General features: G+C 45.1%; 2 protein-coding genes across 3 annotated transcripts in view; one reads left to right on the top strand and one right to left on the bottom strand.

The window, feature by feature from the left end:
* The window catches only part of PALMD (palmdelphin), a 33,287-nt gene extending 31,209 nt beyond the window's left edge, over window positions 1–2,078 (top strand). Inside the window, exon 8 of the mRNA XM_009908067.2 lies at window positions 1,738–2,078. Within this exon, the coding sequence (XP_009906369.1) occupies window positions 1,738–1,781 (44 nt within the window). The 3' untranslated portion in view covers window positions 1,782–2,078. The remainder of the gene's footprint in view (window positions 1–1,737) is intronic.
* An 8,478-nt stretch (window positions 2,079–10,556) lies between these two features.
* The window catches only part of FRRS1 (ferric chelate reductase 1), a 33,560-nt gene continuing 19,125 nt past the window's right edge, over window positions 10,557–24,991 (bottom strand). For both annotated transcript variants that reach the window (XM_054165637.1, XM_054165638.1), the window contains exons 5-17: window positions 23,004–23,098; window positions 21,772–21,904; window positions 20,757–20,936; window positions 20,082–20,180; window positions 19,189–19,336; window positions 18,585–18,701; window positions 16,407–16,522; window positions 16,074–16,160; window positions 14,176–14,273; window positions 13,951–14,009; window positions 13,065–13,208; window positions 10,819–10,880; window positions 10,557–10,714 (exon numbers count right to left, since the gene is read on the bottom strand). In XM_054165637.1, coding sequence (XP_054021612.1) covers window positions 10,622–10,714; window positions 10,819–10,880; window positions 13,065–13,208; window positions 13,951–14,009; window positions 14,176–14,273; window positions 16,074–16,160; window positions 16,407–16,522; window positions 18,585–18,701; window positions 19,189–19,336; window positions 20,082–20,180; window positions 20,757–20,936; window positions 21,772–21,904; window positions 23,004–23,098 — 1,431 coding nt within the window. In that variant the 3' untranslated portion in view covers window positions 10,557–10,621. The remainder of the gene's footprint in view (window positions 10,715–10,818; window positions 10,881–13,064; window positions 13,209–13,950; window positions 14,010–14,175; window positions 14,274–16,073; window positions 16,161–16,406; window positions 16,523–18,584; window positions 18,702–19,188; window positions 19,337–20,081; window positions 20,181–20,756; window positions 20,937–21,771; window positions 21,905–23,003; window positions 23,099–24,991) is intronic.

The following is a 24,991-nucleotide window of genomic DNA, read 5'->3' as shown; positions in this document are numbered from 1 at the left end:
ATGTAACAGTCTTGTTTTGGGAAAGAACTGAACCTTCAGAGCAAAAAATACACCAAAAAAAGTACTAATTAGTGATTGCAAAGGACAGCTAGAAGGCAGAGGGAGGAATTGTTCTATCTGCCAATCTACATAGAGAAATACCAGATTAAACTAGGAGCTTTCAGCATGCCCCTGAACAGACAGAAATGTAGGACATAACTCTTTTCCCCACACAGACACAATTTTCCTTTCCCCATGAGCTTGGTGGGAGACCAATATCTCAAAGTGTGTGACCTGAAAAAATAACCATCCAGGGAGAAGGATCACAATGCTATCACTGGGACACAAGGGGTTTGCATTATTAGAGCTCATTTTCTCCTGTAAATCTTAGCCAAGGGAATCAGGGTGCGCAAATGTTTTGAAGACTCAATGCTCAACAGAGCAACTAAAAGCTCTGGAGGGGAAGAGAGGCCAGACATGGGATGAGCAAGGAAAGGAAGAACTGAAGCTGAATAGGCAACAAAATCTAGTGACAGTGTGGAACAGGCTCTCATGGGACAGGAAGGTGTAAGTCATTTGACAAGTAGCTAGTCTAGATGAGCTGATTTTTTCCTTACTATTGGAAGCTGTGCAACCACTATGGAGACTTAGCTCAGTCTGTACTGAAGAAAGTAACAGAGAGAAATCCTTTTTAACAGAGATGGATTTATACCTGCCAGCTGTTTCTGTACCACACAGAGCAAGCCAAAAATCAGACTACTGCCTGTAAGCAAAGCTTCAGAATGATTGTACTCTCCAACCACAACCAGGTCTTGAACCCTTCAGAATTCCTTGATCTGCAAACAGTAGATAGAATCTTTGCAAGAGCTAAGCTCTGTAACACAAAGGCACACTCACATGTTTCTGCCATTTGCAAGAACTACAGCATTCAAAACATAACTCAGGTCAGACATCTTGCTGACATCAAGCATAAATCAAGCAAACAGCTGCTTTGACCCCTGTCTCAGTACAGGGACACATGCAGGATGAAGGAATGGGACATGCTATTTTGGGTGGCTCTTCAAACTACCAGGTCAGAGGGCTGGAGATTATTCCCACTGCATTCTCAGATCAACTACATGGTAGTAGGAAGCTCTTACATATCAAACAGCAGCATTATATTCCATTCTAAAAATAACCTTAACATTTCTTCATCTGCCCTGTACTGTCACTTTCAAGCTTACCCACATTGTACTGAGTTACAGACAATAGCCCTGCTGATGTTTATACAGATACCAAGTCACTGTCAGGCTTAAATCAGGAACATGACTCTGACTCACCAGGAAGAGAGGAAAAGTTTTCTGTCAACATTAACACAAAAGAACCAGGCTTCCAAACAGCTACAGTTCCCACCAAGGGGTAGAAACAAAGAGTTTGTTTAGTTATTCATGCATCCTTTTAACCTGTCAGTATCTAGTCAAGGACAATACCATCTGTCTGCAGGACCTTAGTGCAGGTAATGAAAACCAAACCCTTGGCACAGAGCTGTGCTAATTTTCAAACCCCGACAAACAAAGTCATTTCTTCATGTACATACTGCACAACTACACAACTAATACCTTCTACTGATTTCTCTCTCTAACAACTAAATAAATGCTTACTCTGCTGGACTAACCCCTGGAGGTATGTCCCTCTCTCCTTTCTCTAAAGATGGAGGTTTTTGCATCCGAACTGGGGCAGTCTGAAAACGCAACGCCCTGCTTTGTTTTCTTTTTGCAGCTCTGCGGATGAGGATGGCAAAGCTGGGGAAAAAGGTCATTTAGCAGCTGTAATGACACGGAAGTAAAATTTACTGCTCAAAGCAGAATAAAGCTAAGAAGAGTTCTTCAACACACCTCCCTTTTTTTCAGATCATGATGTATGCTTTGCTCCCCTTTTTATGCACCTGGGTTATTTCACCCTCTGCATAGGCCCGTGGACTTCAGCAGACTTTCAGGTTTGACCAACTGCCACAGACACACAAATCACACTCTGGACTTTGCTAAACTTAGTGGAAAGTTCCCTAAGGACATCAGCAGGAAGACATGGGCATACCTGGTCCCCATAGCCAGGAATACCTTGTTGCTATAGAAACACACATCTCCATGGAACGTCACAGGACATCCTTTCACTTCAAAGTGTGCCAAACTACCTGACACTAACTGAAAATCCAAGCCCAGAATTTCTCTGGTTAATAAAAACTAAAACATGACAAACAGGAGCAGAAACAAACATAAGAGCTAGGTTTCCAAGCACACCAACTTGGCCAAAATTTAAACCATTCCTTCTTCAGTGACAGCAAAACAAGCCAAACAAACAAATAAAACAAAAGCAAACTCAGCATCTAAACATTTAACCACCCCTAGAGCTCCACAGTCCACCCAGCCTCCTATTTTACATCTGACAGTAAAGGCATCCTCAGAGCCTGCTCCTTTTCCCCGTGGCATACATGCTGCCCACCAGCATCCTCACAGAGCAGTGCTGTCATAGCACTATCAACAGCCTGACCTCCCAAGCACGGCTCCACTTCCAAGCTTGCTCAGCAAGCTATGCTTTTCCAGGAAACTGCTTATCAGATAGGCAGTGTCTGTCCATCAGGGAAAAGCCAACCCACCTGAAAAACAAACCAACCCCACCAGCTCCCTCTGCTGCCTAAGTAAACAGGTTTACTGGCCAGGGAGTTAAAATTAGTGCAAGCCACCCATCAGGAATACTTAGTTGCTGATGGCTTGCTCCGCAGCTACATTAGGTGGTCTGTTTTAAGTGTTACCACTGCTGGGCCCAGCTCTCCAGCAAGGCCCAAGGCTCCCACCAAAGAACAGACTCATTCTTTCCACACAAGGAAGGAGCTAAGGGTCTCTTAAGCTTCTACAAGGTACAATTACAACTGGAAAACTCACATGCAAGTCAGATTCTTCAGCAGCACTACATCCTTACATCCAAATCAGTATGATAGCTTTATTTTGCTAGGTCATAGCCTGGTTTGCATCACTGAACAGATAAAGCTCAGGTTGTGTCATTCTAATATAGCTGACCATAATTTTTTGCTGGTCTTCCTGGTTTCAAAGCAGGAAAGTGAAGCTATTACCTCATACTGAGGCACGATGGTAGCCATCAGCTGACTTGTAGCCTCTAAACATTTGGGGGCTTCCAGTCTGAAGTGGGTAATAATCTCATGTTTTAGGACTTGTCAGAGATGGTTACCTAGAGAGTGGAATAGTAGATAAGAACAAATAAAATCTGACTGTATTACACTTTCTGTGTCCATCCTGGGTTTGTTGTTGCTACCCTTTGGGGTTTTTTTATTGGGTGGGGGTGAGGGTCCTAAAAGCAGCAGTTACCCTCACTTCTTTTTTCCTTTTACATCATCTCAAATGCTCTTCACAGTATCACCAAGGTTGGAAGAGACCTTGAGGATCCAACCTGTCTCCACAGACCTCATGACTAGACCATGGCACCAAGTGCCATGTCCAATCCCCTCTCGAACACCTCCAGGGACGGTGACTCCACCACCTCCCTGGGCAGCACATTCCAATGACGAATGACTCGCTCAGTGAAGAACTTTCTCCTCACCTCGAGTCTAAACCTCCCCTGGCACAGCTTGAGACTGTGTCCCCTTGTTCTGGTGCTGGTTGCTTGGAAGAAGAGACCAACCCCTTCCTGGCTACAACCACCCTTCAGGGAGTTGCAGACAGCAATAAGGTCACCCCTGAGCCTCCTCTTCTCCAGGCTAAACAATCCCAGCTCCCTCAGCTTCTCCTCACAGGGCTGTGCTCAAGGCCTCTCCCCAGCCTTGTTGCCCTTCTCTGGACACGTTCAAGTGTCTCGATGTCCTTCCTAAACTGAGGGGCCCAGAACTGGACACAGGACTCGAGGTGTGGCCTAACCAGTGCAGAGTACAGGGGCACAATGACTTCCCTGCTCCTGCTGGCCACACTATTCCTAATGCAGGCCAGGATGCCATGGGCCTTCTTGGCCACCTGGGCACACTGCTGGCTCATGTTTAGGCGGCTGCCAATCAGCACCCCCAGGTCCCTCTCCATTTGGCAGCTCTCCAGCCACTCTGACCCCAGCCTGTAGCTCTGCATGGGGTTGCCGTGGCCAAAGTGCAGCACCCAGCACTTGGACTTGTTAAATGCCATCCCATTGGACTCTGCCCATCTGTCCAGTCGGTCAAGGTGGGCGGAGTCCAATGGCATGGCATTTAACAAGTCCAAGGATACCCCAACAAGTGAGAGAGTGGAAGAGTAGTATGAAGCAGTCACAGTGGCAGATGGCTACAAGACTCATCCCTTACTGTTTTGACTGGGATTAAACTAATGAGGCAGGAATTATAAAAATATGTCTTTATTTTCCAAAAGAACCCCAGCCCAAAATGATGTACAAAGCAGTTAGATTTTATTCACAGGTTCTGTTCGGTGGCAAATTCTACCAGGATGCTTATAAGCAACTTCAGTACAATTTAGAGAATTCAGAAAATGGAAAAGGCTGAGTCACAGAATAGCTTCCCCCCACTTATAAAATGGAGGCAAGCCAGGACCTGAGGGAAAGCCAATGAGTCGGATTTCACTCACAGGGATGGAGCAGGAATTTGGAGACAGTCCCTAGGTCTCTCTTCGGTGGCAGGCTCCAGAACTGCAGGTTTATAATCCAATATGTGGATTGGATTATATCCACACATTGGCAGAAATCCAAAGGGAAAGGGACCTGCCAGAATCAAAGTGTCCTTAGACACAGCTCCCACAAGGCAGAACTCCTGTGGCAGCACTGTCTGAGCAGAGCAAGAGCAGCCATGCTGCCAGCCTGTGCCAGCCAACAGCTGCAGCTCTATGGCAGGCAGAGTCGCTCCAACAGTGGGCAGGGAGCAGGACCCCAGGGGAGGCTGGTCTGGGGAGAACCATAGAATCAGTCAGGGTTGGAAGGGACCACAAGGATCATCTAGATCCAACCCCCCCGCCATGGGCAGGGACACCTCACACTGGATCAGGCTGGCCAGAGCCTCATCCAGCCTGGCCTCAACCACCTCCCTGGACAACCCATTCCAGGGCTCCACCACTCTCATGGTGAAGAACTTCCTCCTCACATCCAGCCCGAATCTCCCCATCTCCAGCTTCATTCCATCCCCCCTAGTCCTATCACTACCTGATATCCTGAGCAGTCCCTCCCCAGCCTTCTTGTAGCCCCCTTCAGATACTGGAAGGCCACACTTAGGTCACCTTGGAGCCTTCTTTTCTCCAGACTGAACAGCACCAACTCTTTCAGTCTGTCCTCATAGGAGAGGTGCTCCAGCCCTCTGATCATCTTCGTGGCCCTTCTCTGGACACCTTCCAGCATCTCCATATCCCTCTTGTAACAGGGGCTCCAGAACTGGACGCAGTACTCCAGGTGGGGTCTCAACCAGAGCTATCTCTCCAATTTCACCATGAATCCAGAGCAAGAGCAGAGCAAGTCCAAAATGAGCGCCAAAACTGATCCAAAATGAAAGCCCAGACAGCTTTCTGGTCACTCTATTTAAGATTTCCTTAGACAACCTGTCCAGTGCCAATATACCCTGGGCACAAAGAACCCAGCTCGGAACAGCCCCAATTGTACTGAAGTTGCCCATGAGCATCCTGGTAGAATCTGCCACTGACTAGAACCTGTAAATAAAACCTAACTAGGTTGCACATCATTTTGGGGGTGGGGTTTTGGGGAAAATAAAGATAACTGTATTTTTTATTAATTCCCACCTCCTTCATTTAATCCCAATCAAAATGTGTGTGTGTTCTGGAGCACTTCTGTGCCATTCCCTCGGGTAACCGAGTGCAACAGCTTCCCATTCACACACACTCTCCCCTTAGAGAAGCTGGGATCAGACTGATGTAAGCAAAGACAGTCTTAGAATTACTAACAGATCATCTGTCTTAACCAACTTTCTATTCATTTGGAGACCTCACTTCAGCCTTCACTAAAGGTCTGAAATGACAGTGAAAGGCAGAAGACTGCAGCTTTTCTCAAGTTATTTGGTAAGCCACACAGCACCAGCACAATTTACACAGAAGGAGGAAAACAGGTGGTGACTCTTCAAATAAAAGCCTGAGCACAAAGAGAAGTAATCACTCATTTCATGTCTGCCTGTGCAAACTGGCTTTACATTAAAGATCCAATTACTTCTAAAGCTTGAAAGTTGGGGTTTGGTTTGGGGAGTTTTTTGACTGCTTCATCTAGGAACACTTCCTGTTTTGCACATCCTTGATGCATCTCAATCTCCTACTGACAGATGAAAGCAAGTGGATGAGAAGTTCAACAGGAGCCACCAGTGTGCACTCACAGCCCAGAGAGCCAACCAGAGCCTGGGCTGCATCAAGAGAAGTGTAGCCAGCAGGTCAAGGGAGGTGATTCTCCCCCTCTACTCCACTCTGGCGAGACCCCACCTGGAATACTGCATCCAGTTCTGGAGCCTCTATTACAAGAAGGATCTGGAAGTGCTGGAAGCTGTCCAGAGAAGAGCCACAAGGATGATCAGAGGGCTGGAGCTCCTCTGCTATGGAGCCAGACTGAGCAAGTTGGGGCTGTTGAGTCTGGAGAATAAGATCTCCTCAGAGCCTTCTCTTGTGGCCTTCCAGTATCTTAAGGGGGCCTACAAGAAAGCTGGGGAGGGACTTTTTAGGGTGTCAGGTAGTGACAAGACTGAGGGGTATGGATCCAAGCTGGAGGGCAGCGGGGGGAAGGGGGAGAGATTTAGATTTAGATTAGACATTAGGAAGAAGTTCTTCCCCATGAGGGTGGGGAGACACTGCAACAGGTTGCCCAGGGAGGTGGTGGAAGCTTCATCCCTGGAGGTTTTCAAGGCCAGGCAGGATGCGGCTCTGGGCGACCTGATGTAGTGTGATTTGTCCCTGCCCATGGCAGGGGCGTTGGAACTGGATGATCCTTTAGGTCTCTTCCAGCACTGACAATTCTGATTCTAAAACGCTGTTATTTGAACACGAGCGCCACACTGTGTTACAACCAGGACAGGGAACAAAAGGCAGGCAACCACCTCTCCAGCCTTCTCAAATGTGGCTAAAGAAAACAGAGAGGCATTATTGCAGCAACTACAAAGAAAACTGTACAGCATTCTGTGTAAGGAAGCGAAACAGAGCACACCTTAATGCATTCTGCAGCCTGCACATCAGCTAGTAAAAAGAAAAAAACAAACCAACCCCTTCTTTAAACTGAAGCAAAGCATCAGCTAGTTCTCACCCAGAGCATAGACAGGACTTGTATTCCAGGCAAGTTGAGCAGATGCCCAGTGTTTGAAGGCTGCACCTAACAGCTCAGTCAATAAATAATAATTGCGAGAGTGCTCACAAGTTCCTACTTGACTGAGAGTGTTTGCCTGTCAAGAAAGAGAGACACATGCTACCATTGACTTATCATCACAAATTTAACCTGAGAGAATGCTTCCTGAACTCCTCTTGTGAAGATTGGATCTCTGGGGGATTCCTTTAGAAAGGAAAGCATTTTATAATTTAAGAAACTACAGCTGCTATCATGAGTTGGGGCTGTTCAGTCTAGAGAAGAGAAGGCTCTGAGGAGACCTTATTGCAGCCTCCCAGTATCTGAAGGGGGCTACAAGAAAGCTGGGGAGGGACTTCTTAGGGTGTCAGGGAGTGATAGGACCGGGGGCAAGGGAGCAAAACTAGAAATGAGTAGGTTCAGATTGGATGTTAGGAAGAAGTTTTTCCCCTTGAGGGTGGTGAGAGACTGGCACAGGTTGCCCAGGAAGGTGGTGGAAGCCTCATCCCTGGAGGGTTTTAAGGGCAAGCTGGATGTGGCTGTGAGCAATCTGATGTAGTGTGAGGTGTCCCTGCCCATGGCAGGGGGCTTGGAACTAGATGATCCTTGAGGTCCCACCCAACCCTAACAATTTGATGATTCTATGAAACATAGATACAATGATAAATATTTCTTCATCTAAATCCACCCCTGACAATTCTGTGATTCTGTCATCAGTGTTTCTAAAACCAGTACCTATTTCCTTGCTGATCTCAGACACTGGCATAGACTCTCTCCCAGCCCCCTAAAGGAACATGCTAGAAATGTTGGAAGTCACTAGACCACAGCAGCCCACTGCTTCCTCTTACTAGCCATGCAGGAAAGGGACAGAGGCCTTGGTGTTAACAAACATCACACAAACTTCACAAATAAATTACAATATTGCACATAAGGCCTCATCCAAGAAACCAGCCCATACTGCTAGCTCTGGGAAGGAACAAGCTAGCCAAAGAGCAACTGTCAATTTTGCTAACTTTAAAGCTGTATTAGAAGTGGAACCTGGATTATTGCTTTTTTTTTCCCCTCCTCCTTGAAGAAAAGAAAAAAAAACAACTCTCCATTACAGAGAGAGAAAATATTTTAATATTCAACTTCAGTAAGAATTTCTCCAGGGAGCATTTAGATAGCTTTAATTTAATGAAACAACATCTACAGAGAAAACAGCCAATCCATTTGGCTTCTAGGCAAGATTCTTTTCTAGTTTCTATTTGAGAGCATTTTTACCCTAGTAAAAGAGGAAAAAAAAAAAAATCACCCCACCAAGATATTTAAGATATTTTAAGATCTTTACATTCACATTTTAAAAACCCTGTGTTCATTGTCACATGCAAATGGAACAACACAGAGTACAGCTCCTGTGGTACAGAAAGCACTCAGCATTCACCTGAATTTAAAAGCCAGTTGATAAGATTTTTCTTGTATGAACTGGTCATATACAAAACAATCCCTCTGAAAGTTCAGCACTAGAAGGGCCTGTGACTGCCAGGCTTTTGAGACCAGAGCTCTTTAAAAACACCACAAATGCACACAATCAGCAATCTCTCCCTTACCCTTCAGCCAGGGTTTTGCCATAGCTCTTCCTAGCTGCCCCATCCCAACCAGCACAAGCCCTTTCAGGAGGCAATTCAGCTCCTACTCACTTGCACGCTGATGCAGCTGACAAAGGGATTAAGCCCAGTTCTGTAGCTAAAATGGGTACTGAAGTGGCCAGAAAGAAGATCACAGACTACAACTTTCTTTCAGAATGGCTTATCCATGCAACAGGCTGTATTGTGGACTTGGGGAGACGGAGGTATAAACAGAAACAGACAGCTTTAGTAAATGGAGAGAATCACTACCTGACCTACATGTCCAAGCATTTTAGAGCGGGACTTGAGGTAGTAGAAAGAGATGTTGCTTTAACAGTCTACACCAAGCCAGGCTTCACTATTTACTGTTCTCTCCAGTTCCTCCAACACCTTTATTTCCAGCTAGCTTAGTAGCCCTAAGATGAAGCTATATTTTGAAGTGCATGATTAAAATTAAAAATAAAAGCCAGCACTTTGCAGTCTGAGCAATGTAGAAGTGTTGACAAACTACAACACCCAAGTGTAAATCACAGTACTGCCTGGCACATTGAAGGTTAATTTCCAAGATGCCATTTCAAGAGTGTCCTTCCATGCTTCAGCAAACCTAGGAAAGTTAAACAATGGTCTCTTTTCATTCCCTGTGCCTAGTTAATGTATTTAGAGAAGTCTTTTGTTGACTTAAAAAACACAAAAACAAACCCAACAATGCCCTCCTATATTCTTATAAAGAGAGTTCTGTCTCCTAGATCTGCCAAATCAACTCAGGAACTCAGGGGACTCTTGCTTCACGTGAGCAGAAGCTCCTTCCTGAAATCAAACCAACCTGTAACCTACCTTCTGCTTGACAGTGCAAATACAGCTGCAGCATCTCTGAGCAAGTATTTTCACTTCAGCACAGTGACCTAAATCCATCTTATTCACACAAAGTAATTCAGAATCCACCAGCAGCCAGAGACAGCAAAACATAGAAAGCAAGCCATACACACAGGTAGGATTTCCCTCTTTGAGTTTTGTACAAGTCCAACTGGTTTTAATGCACTTCTATATTGCAAACAGGGTTTTTTCCTTATGGTTTATGAAGCACTGAGAGGCATGGGACTAAACAGTATTTGAGTGAGGCAAGTGGTGGTTTTAGTCAAGTCACCAAACCCCTCTAAGTGTGCTGCTCCTAGAGCAGAAAGAATACTTTCTTGCATTTGGCTGCAAAGACAGACTTTGCATTTGGCTTATGCATCAACCTGAGCTTGTGAGAGTTTTTCCATTTAGTTTTGGCTTTAGCTTTTCTTTTAATGCATAATACTGTCACAGACAGGTAGCTCTCACATCACGTGCCATTAGAACACAGTGAAGTGAAGAGATGTGATGGATTCTGGATCTTCACAGTCTTCCCCAATAGTAGTCAAAAAAGTTTTAGAGAACTATCAAAGCAGCATTTTCAGCACTTCTTCTCAGTCTTCTTAACCTATAAACCTCCATCTACTCAATTACTGTATTAAAAAAAAACCAAACCACAAACAGAGACTTCATTCCTTACTCAGGCAAAGAATCCCATTAAAAGTCTCATCAGAAGACAGCTTTTGCATCCTCCTATGGATTTGAATTCGAGTTCCCCCTAACATCATGCATGACACATCTGCTATTATTCTTCAGTTACATCTTCAGGGAGGTGCCGAGGCAAAAATTGTAACAGAAAGTGCTCCTAGCAGGTTTTTTGGCTGCAACCAATATTGCAATCATGACATTCTAAATGACTTCTTTCATATTTGGCTGATTGCTGCCAGGAAGGCAGTGAGGAAGCCTATATTTCCACAGACATAGATGGCCAACACGACCTGTTTGAACTGACGACCCTGCAAGAGAAGGGGAAGGAAAAAAAGCCACAGAAGTGTCAGTCTGTTCATTGGACAAAGGATCATCCCAACCCACTGCAGGTATTTACAGAATTGGGACTTACCTCTGCTTCTGCAGATGTGAGGGACTGCAGTATCTGTACTCTGTCATCCTCTACCAGTTCAACTGTTAGTGGGAAGCAAAAAGAAACAGTTAGGTCTTCTCTCAAGAGGAAAGGGAGTTATCCTTTGTATCCTGCAGAAGCCTTGATCCTGTGACTAAGCCACTAATTCTTATGCAGTTTGAAAAGCACTTGAAAGTCTCATTTGCCATTTCACCACCTATGTGCACTGCCATGCTCACAGCACAAGTGAGAAATTATTCTGGAGCTGACCTACAAAAATTAACTTCTGGCAAAATATTTTTATAGGGTTTTTTGTTTGTTTGCTGCCGGTTTGGGGTTGGTAGGGTTTTGTTGTTGTTTAGGGTTGGTTTGTTTGCCTTCATTTTGGTTTGGTTCTGTTTGGGATTCTTTTTGTTGTTTTGGTTTGGTTATTTGGTGTTGGGTTCTGTGGTTGTTGGGGAAAGCTGAGGGGAGGCTGAGGGGAGACCTCATGGCTCTCTACAACTACCTGAAAGGAGGTTGTGGAAAGGTTGGTGCTGGTCTCTTCTCACAGGTGATTAGTGACAGAACAAAAGGGAATGACCTCAAGCTATGACTGGGGAGGTTTAGACTGGACATTAGGAAGAATTTTTTCCCAGCTAGAGTGGTCAGGCATTGGAATGTGCTGCCCAGGGAGGTGGTGGAGTCACCAAGCCTGGATGTGTTTAAAGGTGCTTGGGGATCTGGTTTAGGGGTGAACCTTGTAGAGTAGGGTTCTTGGTAAGACTTGGTGATCCTGAGGGTCTTTTCCTACCTGAATGTTTCTGTGATCTTTTCTGATCACTTATTCTCCACATGGTAACCTCATACAGCCTCTTAACTAATCAGGCTTCTTCAGTTCTGCAGCTGTCTCATCTCTGCCTTACCTAAAAGGTTGTTTACATGAGCACAGTCACATCCTCTCAGTAACCTCAGACAGTGAAACTGATTTTCCAGGGAAGTTACTAAAAGTCTCTTGACCAGAATCAGGATTTAATCTTCATTCCTCTGTTCACTCAAACTTGCAAGTGTTTGTACTCAGAGTTTCTGATCATTTTGCACATGCAATAAGAGCCATTCATAGCAGTATTTTGTTACAATGAAAGGCAGAGTAAATTTGCATGACTTAACCTGGATATAAACTACAGCACAGGAGGTTCCACCTCAACATCAGGAGGAACTTCTTCACTGTGAGGGTCACAGAGCACTGGGACAGACTCCCCAGAGAGGTTGTGGAGTCTCCTGTGCTGGATTCTATGGTCCTGCTCTGGCAAGGGGGTTGGACTCGACCTCCAGAGGTCCCTCCCAACCCCTAACATCCTGTGAGCTTGTGACTTTATCCATTCACCTGTGATCAGAAACATGGCAAACCATGACAGACTCTAAGATACTTACACATTTTGACTTCCCTTGTTAACTGTGCTTTGAGAACTAAGAAGCTACTCTTTAAACCACCATAAACAATTCTATTAGAACACTTGGATCCTGAAAACCAGTTTACTACCACATTAATTTGCACACAAAATGTGACACTATTACTCAAGACTTAATCCCTTTCAGCTTCCAAGTTTGAGGCTGTGGCAGTTTAGGCTGGATGCCTCCTGTTACTGACATGTAACTTGCACCTCAAGTGTCCTGAGCTTCCAACCCAGTAGGTGGACACAGGAAACAGCCTATTTCTACCCATAAATCCTGTGCCCTATAAATCCATCTGCAAAGTCATTCTCTTTCTCCTCTCTCTGCTCCCATGGGAGATGCTCCCTACTGGGTAACAGTGGAGGATTATCTCAAGGCCTCTTAGGCCTGTCTAGGCCTAATGCCAGGAGGAGAAAGCGGGGGGCAGTCTCAGACCTGGCCAGCCTGAGAGCAGCCTGGCAGAGGGGGAAGAAAGAGCCCTGGGAGTTTGGGTATACCCTCAGGTGGGAAGAAGGGAAGTGTTGAGAGGCCTTGTCCCTGTAAGGGACTCTGTATGCTTTGGGATATCTTTGCCACTATACTTTGTAGTTTCTGTAAAACACCAATTGCTTTTCCATCACTCTCCAATCCACTTGTGTGAGTGTCACTCTTTTGCCCCTTTCTGGGGCAACAGAGGATATCTGGCCCAAATCAGGACAGAGGCCAAAGAACATCCAAAATTCAGTCTGCTCTTATTATTTTTTTTGTACAATCCTCAGCAGCAAGCAAGGGGGGGAAAAACCCAACCAACAGGAGCTCTATTGGATTAGTACCTTTACGTACGAGCCAGTAGCTGTGTACTTCCAGAAGAACATCAATACCAACATGCCAAACTACAAACCCAATCATCACATAGGTGTCCCATGGGTCTGGCAGGTCAAGTGCTGGCAGATCCATTCCCAAGAACATAGTCACCACTAGTCAGAGAAAAAACAAAATGAAAAGACACTGAAAGTGCTGTGGCAGGGTACTTTACAGGGGGGGGAAGAAAAGTGAAAAGCAGCAAGCTCTCAACACCTTTGGTAACTGTTTCTTTTTGTGGGGTTTTCTACTTGGTTGGGGGAGGTTGTTTGGCTTTGGGGGATTTTGGTTTGTGCTGGGTTTTTTTTAGCAGCAGCGTGAAAGGAAAGGCAGAGAGAAAAGGAGAAGGCAAAGTTTTCATCCTGCTCAGTGCCCTAGCACATGGCCCATTACACAAACATGAGCATTTGTGGCTCTACCAACCAGACCACAGTCCCAACATTCATTCTTAAGCTACCTGTGGAAACTTGCCACTTATTGAGAGAACTAAACCCACCTTCTGGGTCTCTTAAGTCACCCCTCTCAAATCACACTGAAATATGCCGCTGTGAGAATCAAGTTTTCCATGACACACACAGGGGAAAAAAAGCTTACTCAAGATAAGCACAGGCCCTCACTACAGAGATCTTTCAGATTTGTCTGTAATCTCTTTGGGGTTTCACACAGTAAATTCTTCTCCCTGAAGCTGTAACTGATGGCCACTTAAAATGTATACAAAAGATGCCCAACAATAAAAAGAATCTTCAGCAATACCTGGACTGGATGTCCATGGATTTTTTAGATGAGCAACAGCCCAGACAATGAGCAAAGATCCCCTAAAACACTCAGAAGGGAGCCAAAACTGTTAGTCCTACTCACCAGCTAGTATTCTAGCTGTGGTACCAGCACTCCAGTGAAACCAGTTGAACAACTGCCTCCTGTAAAGGAGATGAAAAGCATTTTACTGATAGTCTAGTCAAAGGGGGGGGGGGGGGGTGCAATAGGATTGTTACATATTTTTAAAGGTATCTTTTCAATGAAAAAAAGAATTTTGGGGAAAAAAAGTACACTGAATTCCTGTGGCTGTCACTTAGCTGTGGGTACCTTGGTGCATGACGAGATGGTCTGAAACCTGCCATTATTGGTTGGACGATCGTCAAAGCCATCACAGCACAGCCAAGATAGGGATGGTAACCTGCTTGCTAAAAACAAGAGACTTGTCTTTAACATATTCTCTACAGAAAAATACCCACAAGTTGACAAGGTTACTTATGCATTAGTAAGTTACAGTGGTGGAGCAGTACTGTGTTTAGACTGGCAGATGGTGACAGGATGTGGTAAGCTGCCCTGAAGCTGGATGGAGATGGCTGGCCTTGGCAGCAAGAGACACTGGTAAGCCCATCCAAAGTCTGTCCCAGCTCTTTGCTGAGAACTTCTAAGAGCTGAAGAACAGAGAGCAAAGTGACCATAAAAGCTATGCTTCCAAGATCTACATCCTCAATCCTACAGAACATCTCCCTGATGAGGAGAGACTTGAGGCAGCTGGGACTCTAGCTTGGGGAAGAGAAGACTGAGGGGTGACCTCATTCATGTTGACAAAGATGTGCAGGGTGAGTGCCAAGAGGATGGAGCCAGGCTCTGCTGGGTGATGCCCAATGACAGCACAAGGGGCAGTGGTGGAAGTTGAGGCATAGGAAGTTCCACAGAAACAGGAGGAAAAATGTTTTCCCTGTGAGAGTGACAGAACACTGGAGCAGGCTGCCCAGGGGGGCTGTGGATTCTCCCTCTCTAGAGATATTCAAGACCTACCTGGCAGCCTTCCTGTGTGATCTGCTCTGGGTAATCCTGCTCTGGCAGCAGGGCTGGAGTGGATGATGTTTCAAGGTCCCTTCCAGACATTAACATTCTGTGAATCCTATATATTCATTGGGGTCTCATGTCTCACCCTATCTGTTCTATTCTTAACCCTAAACCACTTTATTCAATTTCCCTAGCTCATACCTGTGACCACATTCTCCTACTTTTAACTCAGATACTCTCTAGACTTTGCAATTTCTGGTATCACCTTGCAAGAAATATTATGCAGGTAACAGCAACAATCTCTTCCTATCTATCTATCTGATGTTGCAGACTAAGCTTAACTGCTGGATACAGCTGAAGTTCAAAGTCATAACAACACTGATTCCCAGCAGGTTTACCACATGAGTAAATCAGCTGTCCCATCCTCACTTCTCTCCCAAATTTAAGTCCTCTAAGACTGAAGATATTCAAGGATGAGGCCCTGGGCAACCTGATCTAGTTGGGGATGTCCCTGATGACTGCAAGGAGGTTGGACTGGATGAGCTTTAGAGATCCCTTCTGGCCTGGACCATTCTATGATTCTATGACTGACTTAGTACACAAAGAAACTGAACAAAGACTTCATTTGGGAAAAAGAGGGAAAGTACTGAAGGTTTTGGTTGTTTAGCCTGGAGAAGAGGAGGCTCAGGGCAGACCTTATTGCTCTCTACAGCTTCCTGAAAGGAGGTTGTGGACAGGTGGGGGTTGGTCTCTTCTTCCAGGCAACCAGTGGCAGAACAAGAGGACAAAGTCTCAAGCTGTGCAGGGGGGAAGTTTAGGCTCGAGGTGAGGAGAAAGTTCTTCACAGAAAGAGTAATTGGCTATTGGAATGTGCTGCCCAGGGAGGTGGTGGAGTCACCATCCCTGGAGGGGTTCAAAAAAGGATCAGATGTGGCACCTGGAGCCATGATTTAGTTGTCAGGAGGTGTTAGGTATTAGGTAATAGGCTGGACTTGATATCTGAGGTCTTTTCCAACCTGGTTGATTCTATGATTCAACTGTAGTTGGAATCCTGTGTTGCTAGGGTATGAAGTCAGCCTACTTAAGGACCACTTCCATTGCAATTTCTTCAATGACAACATGTTAGTCACCAGTGGACACCCCTCCTCATTCACTGGGTTCATCTTTTATATCCAAGCTCACAAACTAAAGGAGAGGCTTACCTGGCTCCAACCTTGTCGGTATATAAATGGCAACACAAAAGCAATGCTTGTGAGCATGACTGTGGTCAACATAAGCATACGATGCACCTGGAAAAGTTAAGTTCACCTTTAGAAACTGCACAAATTTCTTAAAGTGCCATAAAAATAGATTCAACCAATCTACAGTTACAGAGGTTCTCACTGCCCCCTCTTTAGACTTTGCTTTTACTGGTCAAGTAGATGAACTTCAGCTCTGTAACTGCTCAATCTCGTAGGATTCTTGGATTCCGCTTAGGATTCTGCTTGCAGTAAAGCTTGAAAATCCAGCTGGAGATAGAGGGAGATTTTACCCACCTGAAACCACATCTCCTTTCCAAACAGGAATGAATGAGACCAGACAGGTTTGAAGAATCGTGCCACAATCACACCAATACTAACTGTGGTAATCCAAGCAACAAACATCAGAGCTCCTGGAAATTGAAAACAAACAAACAATGTAAACAGGAGTAATTTAGCTGCATAGGAACACAGCTTTGAAGACTCTGTAACAGTTTAGACAGTACACATGTAGTCAGAATTTACCAGGGGTAGGTTTTAAATCACCTGGTTCAGACTACAACTTCGGAGCATTTATCACAGAACCACAGAATTGTCAAGGTTGGAAGAGACCTCAAGGATCAATCCTCACTATCAATACAGACCAGAGGATGAGGTGTTGGAAAGCAGCCCTGTGGAAAAGGACTTGGGGGTGCTGATGGATGAGAAGGTGAACAGGAGCAGGCAGTGTGAGCTTGCAGCCCAGAAGGCAAATCACTTCCTGGGCTGCATCCAAAGCAGCATTACCAGCAGATCCAGAGAGCTGATTCTACCACTTTGCTCTGCTCTTCTGAGACCGCACCTGCAGTACTGCATACAGCTCTGGAGCCCTCAGTACAGGAAGGAAATGGACCTGATGGAGAGGGTCCAAAAGGAGTGCCACAAAAATGATCAGGGGGTTGGAGCATCTCTGCTGTGAGGACAGGCTAAGGGAGCTGGGGGTGTTCAGCCTGGAGAAGAGGAGGCTCTGGGGACACCTAATAGCAGCCTGCCAGTACCTGAAGGGGGCTACAAGAAGGCTGCAGAGAGACTGTTTGCAAAGGCCTGCAGTGACAGGAGAAGGGGCAATGACTTCAAACTAGAGAAGAGCAGATTTAGTCTGGATATCAGGAAGCAGTTCTTTACCATGAGGGTGGTGGGACACTGGAACAAGTTGCCCAGGGAAGTGGTTGAGGCCCCTTCCCTGGAGATATTCAAGGTGAGGGTTGCCGAGACCCTGGGCAACCTGATCTAGTTGGGGATGTCCCTGCTAACTGCAGGGATGACCTTTGGAGGTCCCTTCCAGCCTGGACCATTCTATGATCATCTAGTTCAAACGCCCCTGCTATGGGCATGGTCAGCTCATACTAGATCAGGTTGATCTTCCACTAGATCATCTTGCTAGAGATCAGAAACATCCACATAAAAATAGCAATGTATCCACAGCACAACAGAGCAGCTCTGGCTACTGCACATTTCAGGTGCACCAATACAGTCAGTCACAGTATCACAGGTTGGAAGAGACCTCAAGGATCATTGAGTCCAACCTGTCTCCACAGACCTCATGACTAGACCATGGCACCAAGTGCCACGTCCAATCCCCTCTTGAACACCTCCAGGGATGGTGACTCCACCACCTCCCTGGGCAGCACATTCCAATGACGAATGACTCGCTCAGTGAAAAACTTTGTCCTCCCCTCAAGTCTAAACTTCCCCTGGCACAGCTTGAGACTGTGTCCCCTTGTTCTGGTGCTGGTTGCCTGGGAGAAGAGACCAACCCCTTCCTGGCTACAACCACCTTTCAGGTAGTTGTAGAGGGCAATGAGGTCACCCCTGACCCTCCTCTTCTCCAGGCTAAACCCCAGCTCCTTCAGCCTCTCCTCACAGGGCTGTGCTTGAGGCCTCTCCCCAGCCTCGTTGCCCTTCTCTGGACACATTCAAGTGTCTCAATGTCCTTCTTAAACTGAGGGGCCCAGAACTGGACAATACTGGTGAGAAATGCTTTTATTTCTCCACCTTAGACTTCAGAGGATGTAATCTGACATTTCATACAATTTGTTTGACAAAGACTGATTGATGATTCTCTCATGGGCCTGCTTTAAAGTCCAGTACTGTGAGAGAGAAAGAATCTCATCTATTTCAATGGCTCTAGCCTGTCAGTTGAAAGGTCTCTGTTTCAAATAGAATTAAACCAATAATGCAACTAGAACAAATTAAACCAGAAAGAAGGTAAACAGAAATAAGTTGTAATTATAAACCTATGAGAAAATGTCAGTGCAGAGTCATTTTCCTGAGCACTGCTCCTAAAATGAAAAATGATTCATAACTTTACTCTGTCTTCATAGTCTCAGCTCTTGCTAGCCAACAGCACACACAAGACGAGTGCCACAAAGACAGAAGGAAGTAACTACTCTGCAGTTATGAGGAACACTTAACTCTCCATTCTCAGCATCTCACCATGAGCCTTGATGAGTCGTGGAGACCTGGAACCTCCAATATCCTGAGGGAGGCCTGTGACGTTGTATGCTCCGTTTGTGATCAGGGGCTGACGATGATGTTTGTATATTAGCCCACCTAAGCAGTAACAGAAAGTGAACTAATTATGGCAGATGAAAATGTGGAATGCAAGCCCTATTGTGACCACTCAGCATAATCACACAAACCAAATTTCTGGCATAGAATATGCTGAGAACCTGAGATGTCATCTAAGCTGTCTTGCAGACATGACAGACAAGAACAAAGTCATCCCACTCCAGAAAACCGCTTTCTCCACTACACACAGAATAATCTCCTTTGATGCTGGTCTCTGATTTCAAAGGATGTGGGCAGCTCCCAAGAAGCTACTAGCTCCCAGCATCAGGTGGGCATACAACCCATAGACAAATAAGCTTACTGTAACTTTCAAAAACAAACTTGTGACCCAGAGAGGCAGCAGAGATGACTGGACTCAAACTGGGAAACTTTAGTTAAGATCCTAATTCTCAAAGAAGCTGTATCATACACACAAGTTACAGACTCAGAGCTGTTCAGAGAAAAGCAACCACACATAAGTCAGGTTTACCTTCACTGGCTTCCCCATCTGCCAGGAAGATGTAATAATTCTTATCCAGATTAAATCTCCCTTTATAAGCAGGAAGAAGGATACTCCTTCGGAATGAACATTGAAGAAGACCATCTGCAAGCCTCCATGACACATCTTCAAGGACATTCTGTGAGAAAGGATGCATTTCATAACTGCTCTTTTCAGACTGACAGAATAATTGGCTTAAAGGTAACCCTGCCAAAGAGAAGTGTCACTGGTGCACACAGAAAGAACAGCAATGATGGGGGCAAGGGTAGGGATACAACAAAAATACATTCTCAGTTGGTGTGCAAGAGGTGTCAGTAAGTCAGAATACAGAATAAACCAGGTTGGAAAAGACCTTTGAGATCATCAAGTCCAACCTGTCACCCAACACCATCTAATCAACTAGACTATGGCACTAAGTGCCTCATCCAGTCTCTTTTTAAACACTTCCAGTGATGGTGACTCCACCACCTCCCTGGGCAGCACATTCCAATGGCCAATCTCTCTGTGAAGAATTTCTTCCTAACATCCAGCCTAAACCTCAGCATACCAACATAAGGGTTGGACTTATTACCAGCAATTTCTCCAGCTCTTAACAACAGCCTCCCCTTCCTTTCCAACCTTTAGCCCCAGATATACCGATTACAACTGCAGCCCTAGCAAAAAGGGCACAAAGTTCCTCAGGAGAGTAAGCTCCCACCACCTGACTTTATTTTTCTTCATTAAAACTTAGACTTCTGAAGGCAAAATTTACCAGGAAGTAAGAGCTCAAGCAATCTCACCTTAAAGAGCAACAGATGCACCTTACCATGTGTAAAAGCAAAGCACACAAAGTAGCAGCAGAGCATTCATTGCTTCAGATCTACATTAGTTGTCTTCAAACATACCTCCAAATCCCAAACAGGAGAACTTCGACCCTTTAGATAGGCAGTGCTGATGTGAACGTGGTGCTCCTCATTAACACACAGATATGCATCATCACCACCCTGAAGAGTCACAAGAAAAAGGTACTTACAGAGCAATAAAAACCACTGCTGGTAGTCTCCAAGAGCTCTTGGGTTTAATATATACAAAAAAAGATCCAAGGGATTTCTTCAGCTGTCAGGAAGGTTGCAATAAAGTCTCTATAGAGCTTTAGCTTCTTTAGACTGAGCTACCCCAACTCTCTCAGCCTCTCCTCATAGACGAGGTACTTCAGCCCCCTGATCATCTTCATGGCCTTCCTCTGGACTCACTGCAAAAGCTATCTTTCTTGTGCCAGGGATGCCAGAGTTGAATACAGTATGTCCAGGTGGAGTCTCACAAGAGAGGACTAGAAGGGGAGGATCACCTCCCCTGACCTATTAAGAAAGACATCCACAGGGACATTCTACTACAAGCAGTCCTGAGCTAAAATTGAATGTTCACCTACAAACAGGCAACCTGTGCTTCTGCACTATTGGGAGAGAAGAAACTTTGCACAACATCTAGAAGCATTCTAGTTTTCCATAAGCATGTTTTGCTGGAGTACCATCCAAACCTCATTAAGATCACAAAAGAAGCTAAAAGAGTAGGAGACTCACCATCCACTGGTCATGAGACAATGCAAATGCAATGTATCCTTCACTTGGACCACTCATTTCAATCAATACTGAGCTTCCCTCTCGTTGGAAGGATAGAAAAAAACAGGAAGCACTTGCAGTATCACACTTTGAAGGGTTTCTAATGCAGAACTTCATACTTCCACAGCCTGATGCATTAAACTAAATCAAATAAACAAAACAGTTTTGAGCAATGAAAGGTTCCCCTTTTTTCTGCCCCCCTCCCTTTTTGACCTGTTCCAGAAAGCAAGCATACAAGGAGCAGCAAAGAAATGACATCCATGCCTACATACCAATTTCTTAACCCATCCCTACAATTACCCCAGGACTAGTAAAATGATGAGTTCCAGCAGTACTTTTATTCAAGTGGAATTGTCACTTTAAGAGACATAATAGAATAACTTTGAAAAGGAAGTAAAGACCTTAGAGAAATCTCCTTTGCTTTCATTTTTAGAGAGGTAATATTAGCCGTAGGATGAGGGAGAACAGAAGGGAAAGGCCAGCTTTTCATTTCCTTTTTTTAACATAGGAACTCTATTGATACACAGTGAGAAAATAGGAGTTAAAGAGAGTACTTATTCTGGATCAAATAATGATTCATGCTCAAGTCGTTCAAGAATCCACAATGGAAGTCAGTAGCACAAATTAATTCACAGGAGGAAGTTTCTGAGTCTGCAGTTCCTAAATAGGAACTTAGTAGTCAAGACCAGAGCAAGCCTTTTTCCATCTCTCTTTCCAGGTATGCAGAACATTTTCTGACCATTAAGTTCCACATATTCTATCAAACTTCTGACCTCTGTGTGTGTGCTAAATGTCATGCCACAAGTTCAGGCAACTCAACACAAGAGCACAGCTGTCTGTGTTCTTAGTATCCAATATCTAAATTACTAATCCACCATCTCTCCCTTTCTGTCAGTAGGCTTTATCAATGGGATTTCATTCAGCTCCATTGGTCACAAGCATTAAGGATCCATTGTTTAAGTTTAGAGTTACTTACTGGCTTGGATAAGAGGGAAACCGGGTGTGAGGTTGGTACAGCCTCTGTTGTTGGGGACAGTGCATTAGGCTGAGATACAATGGGACCAGGAATCTTGACCCAAAAAGTCTTGTATTTCTTCACAACTGTGGCTCTTAAAAACACACAACAGAGTCATTACTGTCTCCATCAACAGCTGATTAGTACTTTATAAAAGAAAAGCAAAAAAAAAAAGCTCCTGTGGTTGGTACAACTTCTTGGTAAAACCCTCTTCTTTCTGCAGGCCTCTACCATTTCAGGGACTGAAATAGGATAATATCTGAAAGGTCAGTGGGAAAATATTTTTTAAACTTAATATTGCATGCTCTACTGGATATAAGAAACATTTCACAGAATCACAGAATGTTAGGGGCTGGAAGGGACCTCAAAAGATCATCCAGTCCACCCCCCCTGCTGCGAGAGCAGGGTCAGGTAGAGCAGACCACACAGGAATGAATCCAGGCAGGTTTTGAATATCTCTAGAGAGAGAGAAGCCACAACACCCTTAGGCAGCCTGTTTCAGTGTTCTGTCACCCTCACAGGGAAAAAATTCTTCCTCCTGTTTCCATGGAACTTCCTATGCCTCAACTTCCACCATTGCCCCTTGTGCTGTCATTGGGCATCACCCAGCAGAGCCTGGCTCCATCCTCTTGGCACTCACCCTGCACATCTTTATAAACATGAATGAGGTCACCTCTCAGGCTCCTCTTCCCCAGGCTCAAGAGCCCGCAGCTCCCTCAGTCTCTCCCCATAAGGAGGATGTCCCACTTTCCTAATCATCTTTGTGGCTCTGTGCTGGACTCTTTCAAGCAGCTCCCATTTATGCCTGTGGCACAGACTGCAGCCACAGAGAAGAGTTGCATGGTTTTGTTTATCAGTACAGCAGGAGGGTACACAGACAGTTTTGCTAGGCACAAGCCCAGTATATATTACAGGTGTAAGAATTGAGCAGTTCATTAGAATTTCTGGAGCACCTGCTCTCCACAACCCCTTGTACTCTCCCCATAAAAATCAGGATAACCATTCCCAAAACTTTCCCTAATGAACAAGTATCTGCATTAATGGAACCTCCATAGTGAGCAACAGGTGTTGACCTTCCAGCCCATTAGTCCAAGGAGACTTTTCAGTTGCCAGTCAACATTTGACACAGATGAGGGTACAGGTTCACCTTACTTGCATTTTAGCAAGCTAGACCTGATGTCAGATTTACTTACAGGAACTGGACACGATTCGGTGCATCTCCAGGAGCAATCCAGTACACTCTTATATGCTTCTTTTTTGTTTTACTTGTGTGGCTGACAGCTGAATTCTGGGGGGAAAAAACCAAACCACACACATGGGAACCGTTACAAAGTACAGATGCATTAAGGAGATGGCAGCTAACAGTTATCACAGTCTGCAACTATATCCTAACCAGACACTGCACTGTTACACTGCACAGGCCCAGTGCAAGTAAGCTTGTCCTCAGTCATGATCAACTTGGATGAAACCTACCAGTGAAACTTATACATACTCATAAAATTTAAGGTTAAAAGGAACAACTACAGGTCTTTCAGTGAAGAAGGCTCTAGTGATGAAACAGATACCCCTGCAGCATATATGCAGAAATGGTTTGATAACAGTCCATTTTTCAGGTTAGTAAGATAACAGCCAATTTTTCTGATAGTAAGAGCATGAAGGGACAGCACAATGACTGTACAGAGAGAACAGAACCAGCATTCTAGAGCACAAAAAACAGAAGTACTGTGGGGTTAGACAATTATTTGCACAAGATCAACAGGGACTGGAGTACTGCCTTATGGGCAGAGGCTGAGAGACCTGGGGCTGTTTAGTCTGGAGAAGACGGAGAGGCAATCTAATAAATGTTTATCAATATCTGAGGGCTGAGTGCCAAGAGGGAGGGGAAAGCCTCTTCTCAGTTGCACCCTCTGATAGGACAAGGGGCAATGGATGTAAACTACAGCACAGGAGGTTCCACCTCAACATGAAGAAGAACTACTTCATTCTGAGGGTCACAGAGCACTGGAAAGGCTGCCCAGAGAGGTTGTGGAGTCTCCTTCTCTGGAGACTTTCAAGCCCTGTCTGGATGTGTTCCTGTGTGACCTGCACTAGATTCTATGGTCCTGCTCTGGCAGGGGGGTTGGACTCAATGATCTCCAGAGGTCCCTTCTGACCCCTAACATCCTATGATCAAATCCAACACAGCACTGAACTAAGTCCTCCAAGCACAGAGGGCAGAACCCAGACATCCCCATAGCTTTGCAGCACTGATGAAGGTTTTAACTGGATACCACTGGGAGGGGGCAGGTGGCAGGAATGGAAATGGGGGGAGGTGGGGGCCGGGGAAGAAGAAATAAAAAAGCAAATTAAAAAAAGCCTAAACACCAAAACAAAACCTCTCAGCAGATTAAGAGCTTTGCTCACAGCAGCTCACATGACATCGTTACAAGCTTCTAAAATTCAAGCAAGTTGCTGAGGCACTGGAGCTCACATCTCTTGCACTTGAGGCAAAAATCAATATATCCACAATGGATATTAAAGATTGGTGTTAGTAGCAGGCTAGATCCCAAACAACAGAGCAGCACTAGTGGTGACCACAAGAAGTGCCCTAAACCTTCCTTTCTATAAGACGTTTTCCTCTGTCCTCAACAAGCAGGGAAATCTCTTTGAGGCAAATCAAGTTTGCCTTCCTCTTTTTAATGCTGAAGTACAACAACCATGATCAGATTACATTCATTGCACACAAGGCAAAAATCTGTTACAAATGCTACTTCTTGCAGCAGTCAGTGGTGTTCCATCACCAGCACAGATATCTCTTAAGAACAGTCTGCCAGAACTGCAGCGAGCCTTGCCTCTAGAACGCAGCTGGGACCATAGAATCAACAAGGTTGGAAGAGACCTTAAAGATCATCAAGTCCAACCTGTCACCACAGACCTCATGCCTGCTAGATCATGGCACCAAGTGCCACAACCAATCCCCTCTTGAACACCTCCAGGGATGGTGTTCAGCACATTCCAATGGCTAACAGCTCTCTCAGTGAAGAACTTTTTCCTCACCCCAAGCCTAAACTTCCCCTGGCACAGCTTGAGACTGTGTCCTCTTGTTCTGGTGCTGGTTGCTTGGGAGAAGAGACCAACCCCCTCCTGGCTACAACCACCCTTCAGGTAGTTGTAGAGAGCAATGAGGTCACCCCTGAGCCTC

The sequence above is a fragment of the Dryobates pubescens genome, chromosome 11 (genome assembly GCF_014839835.1).
Source record: "Dryobates pubescens isolate bDryPub1 chromosome 11, bDryPub1.pri, whole genome shotgun sequence".
Taxonomy (NCBI): Eukaryota; Metazoa; Chordata; class Aves; order Piciformes; family Picidae; genus Dryobates; species Dryobates pubescens.
Note: the sequence above shows the minus strand (reverse complement) of the source record. Positions and strands in the feature narration are given on the sequence as shown.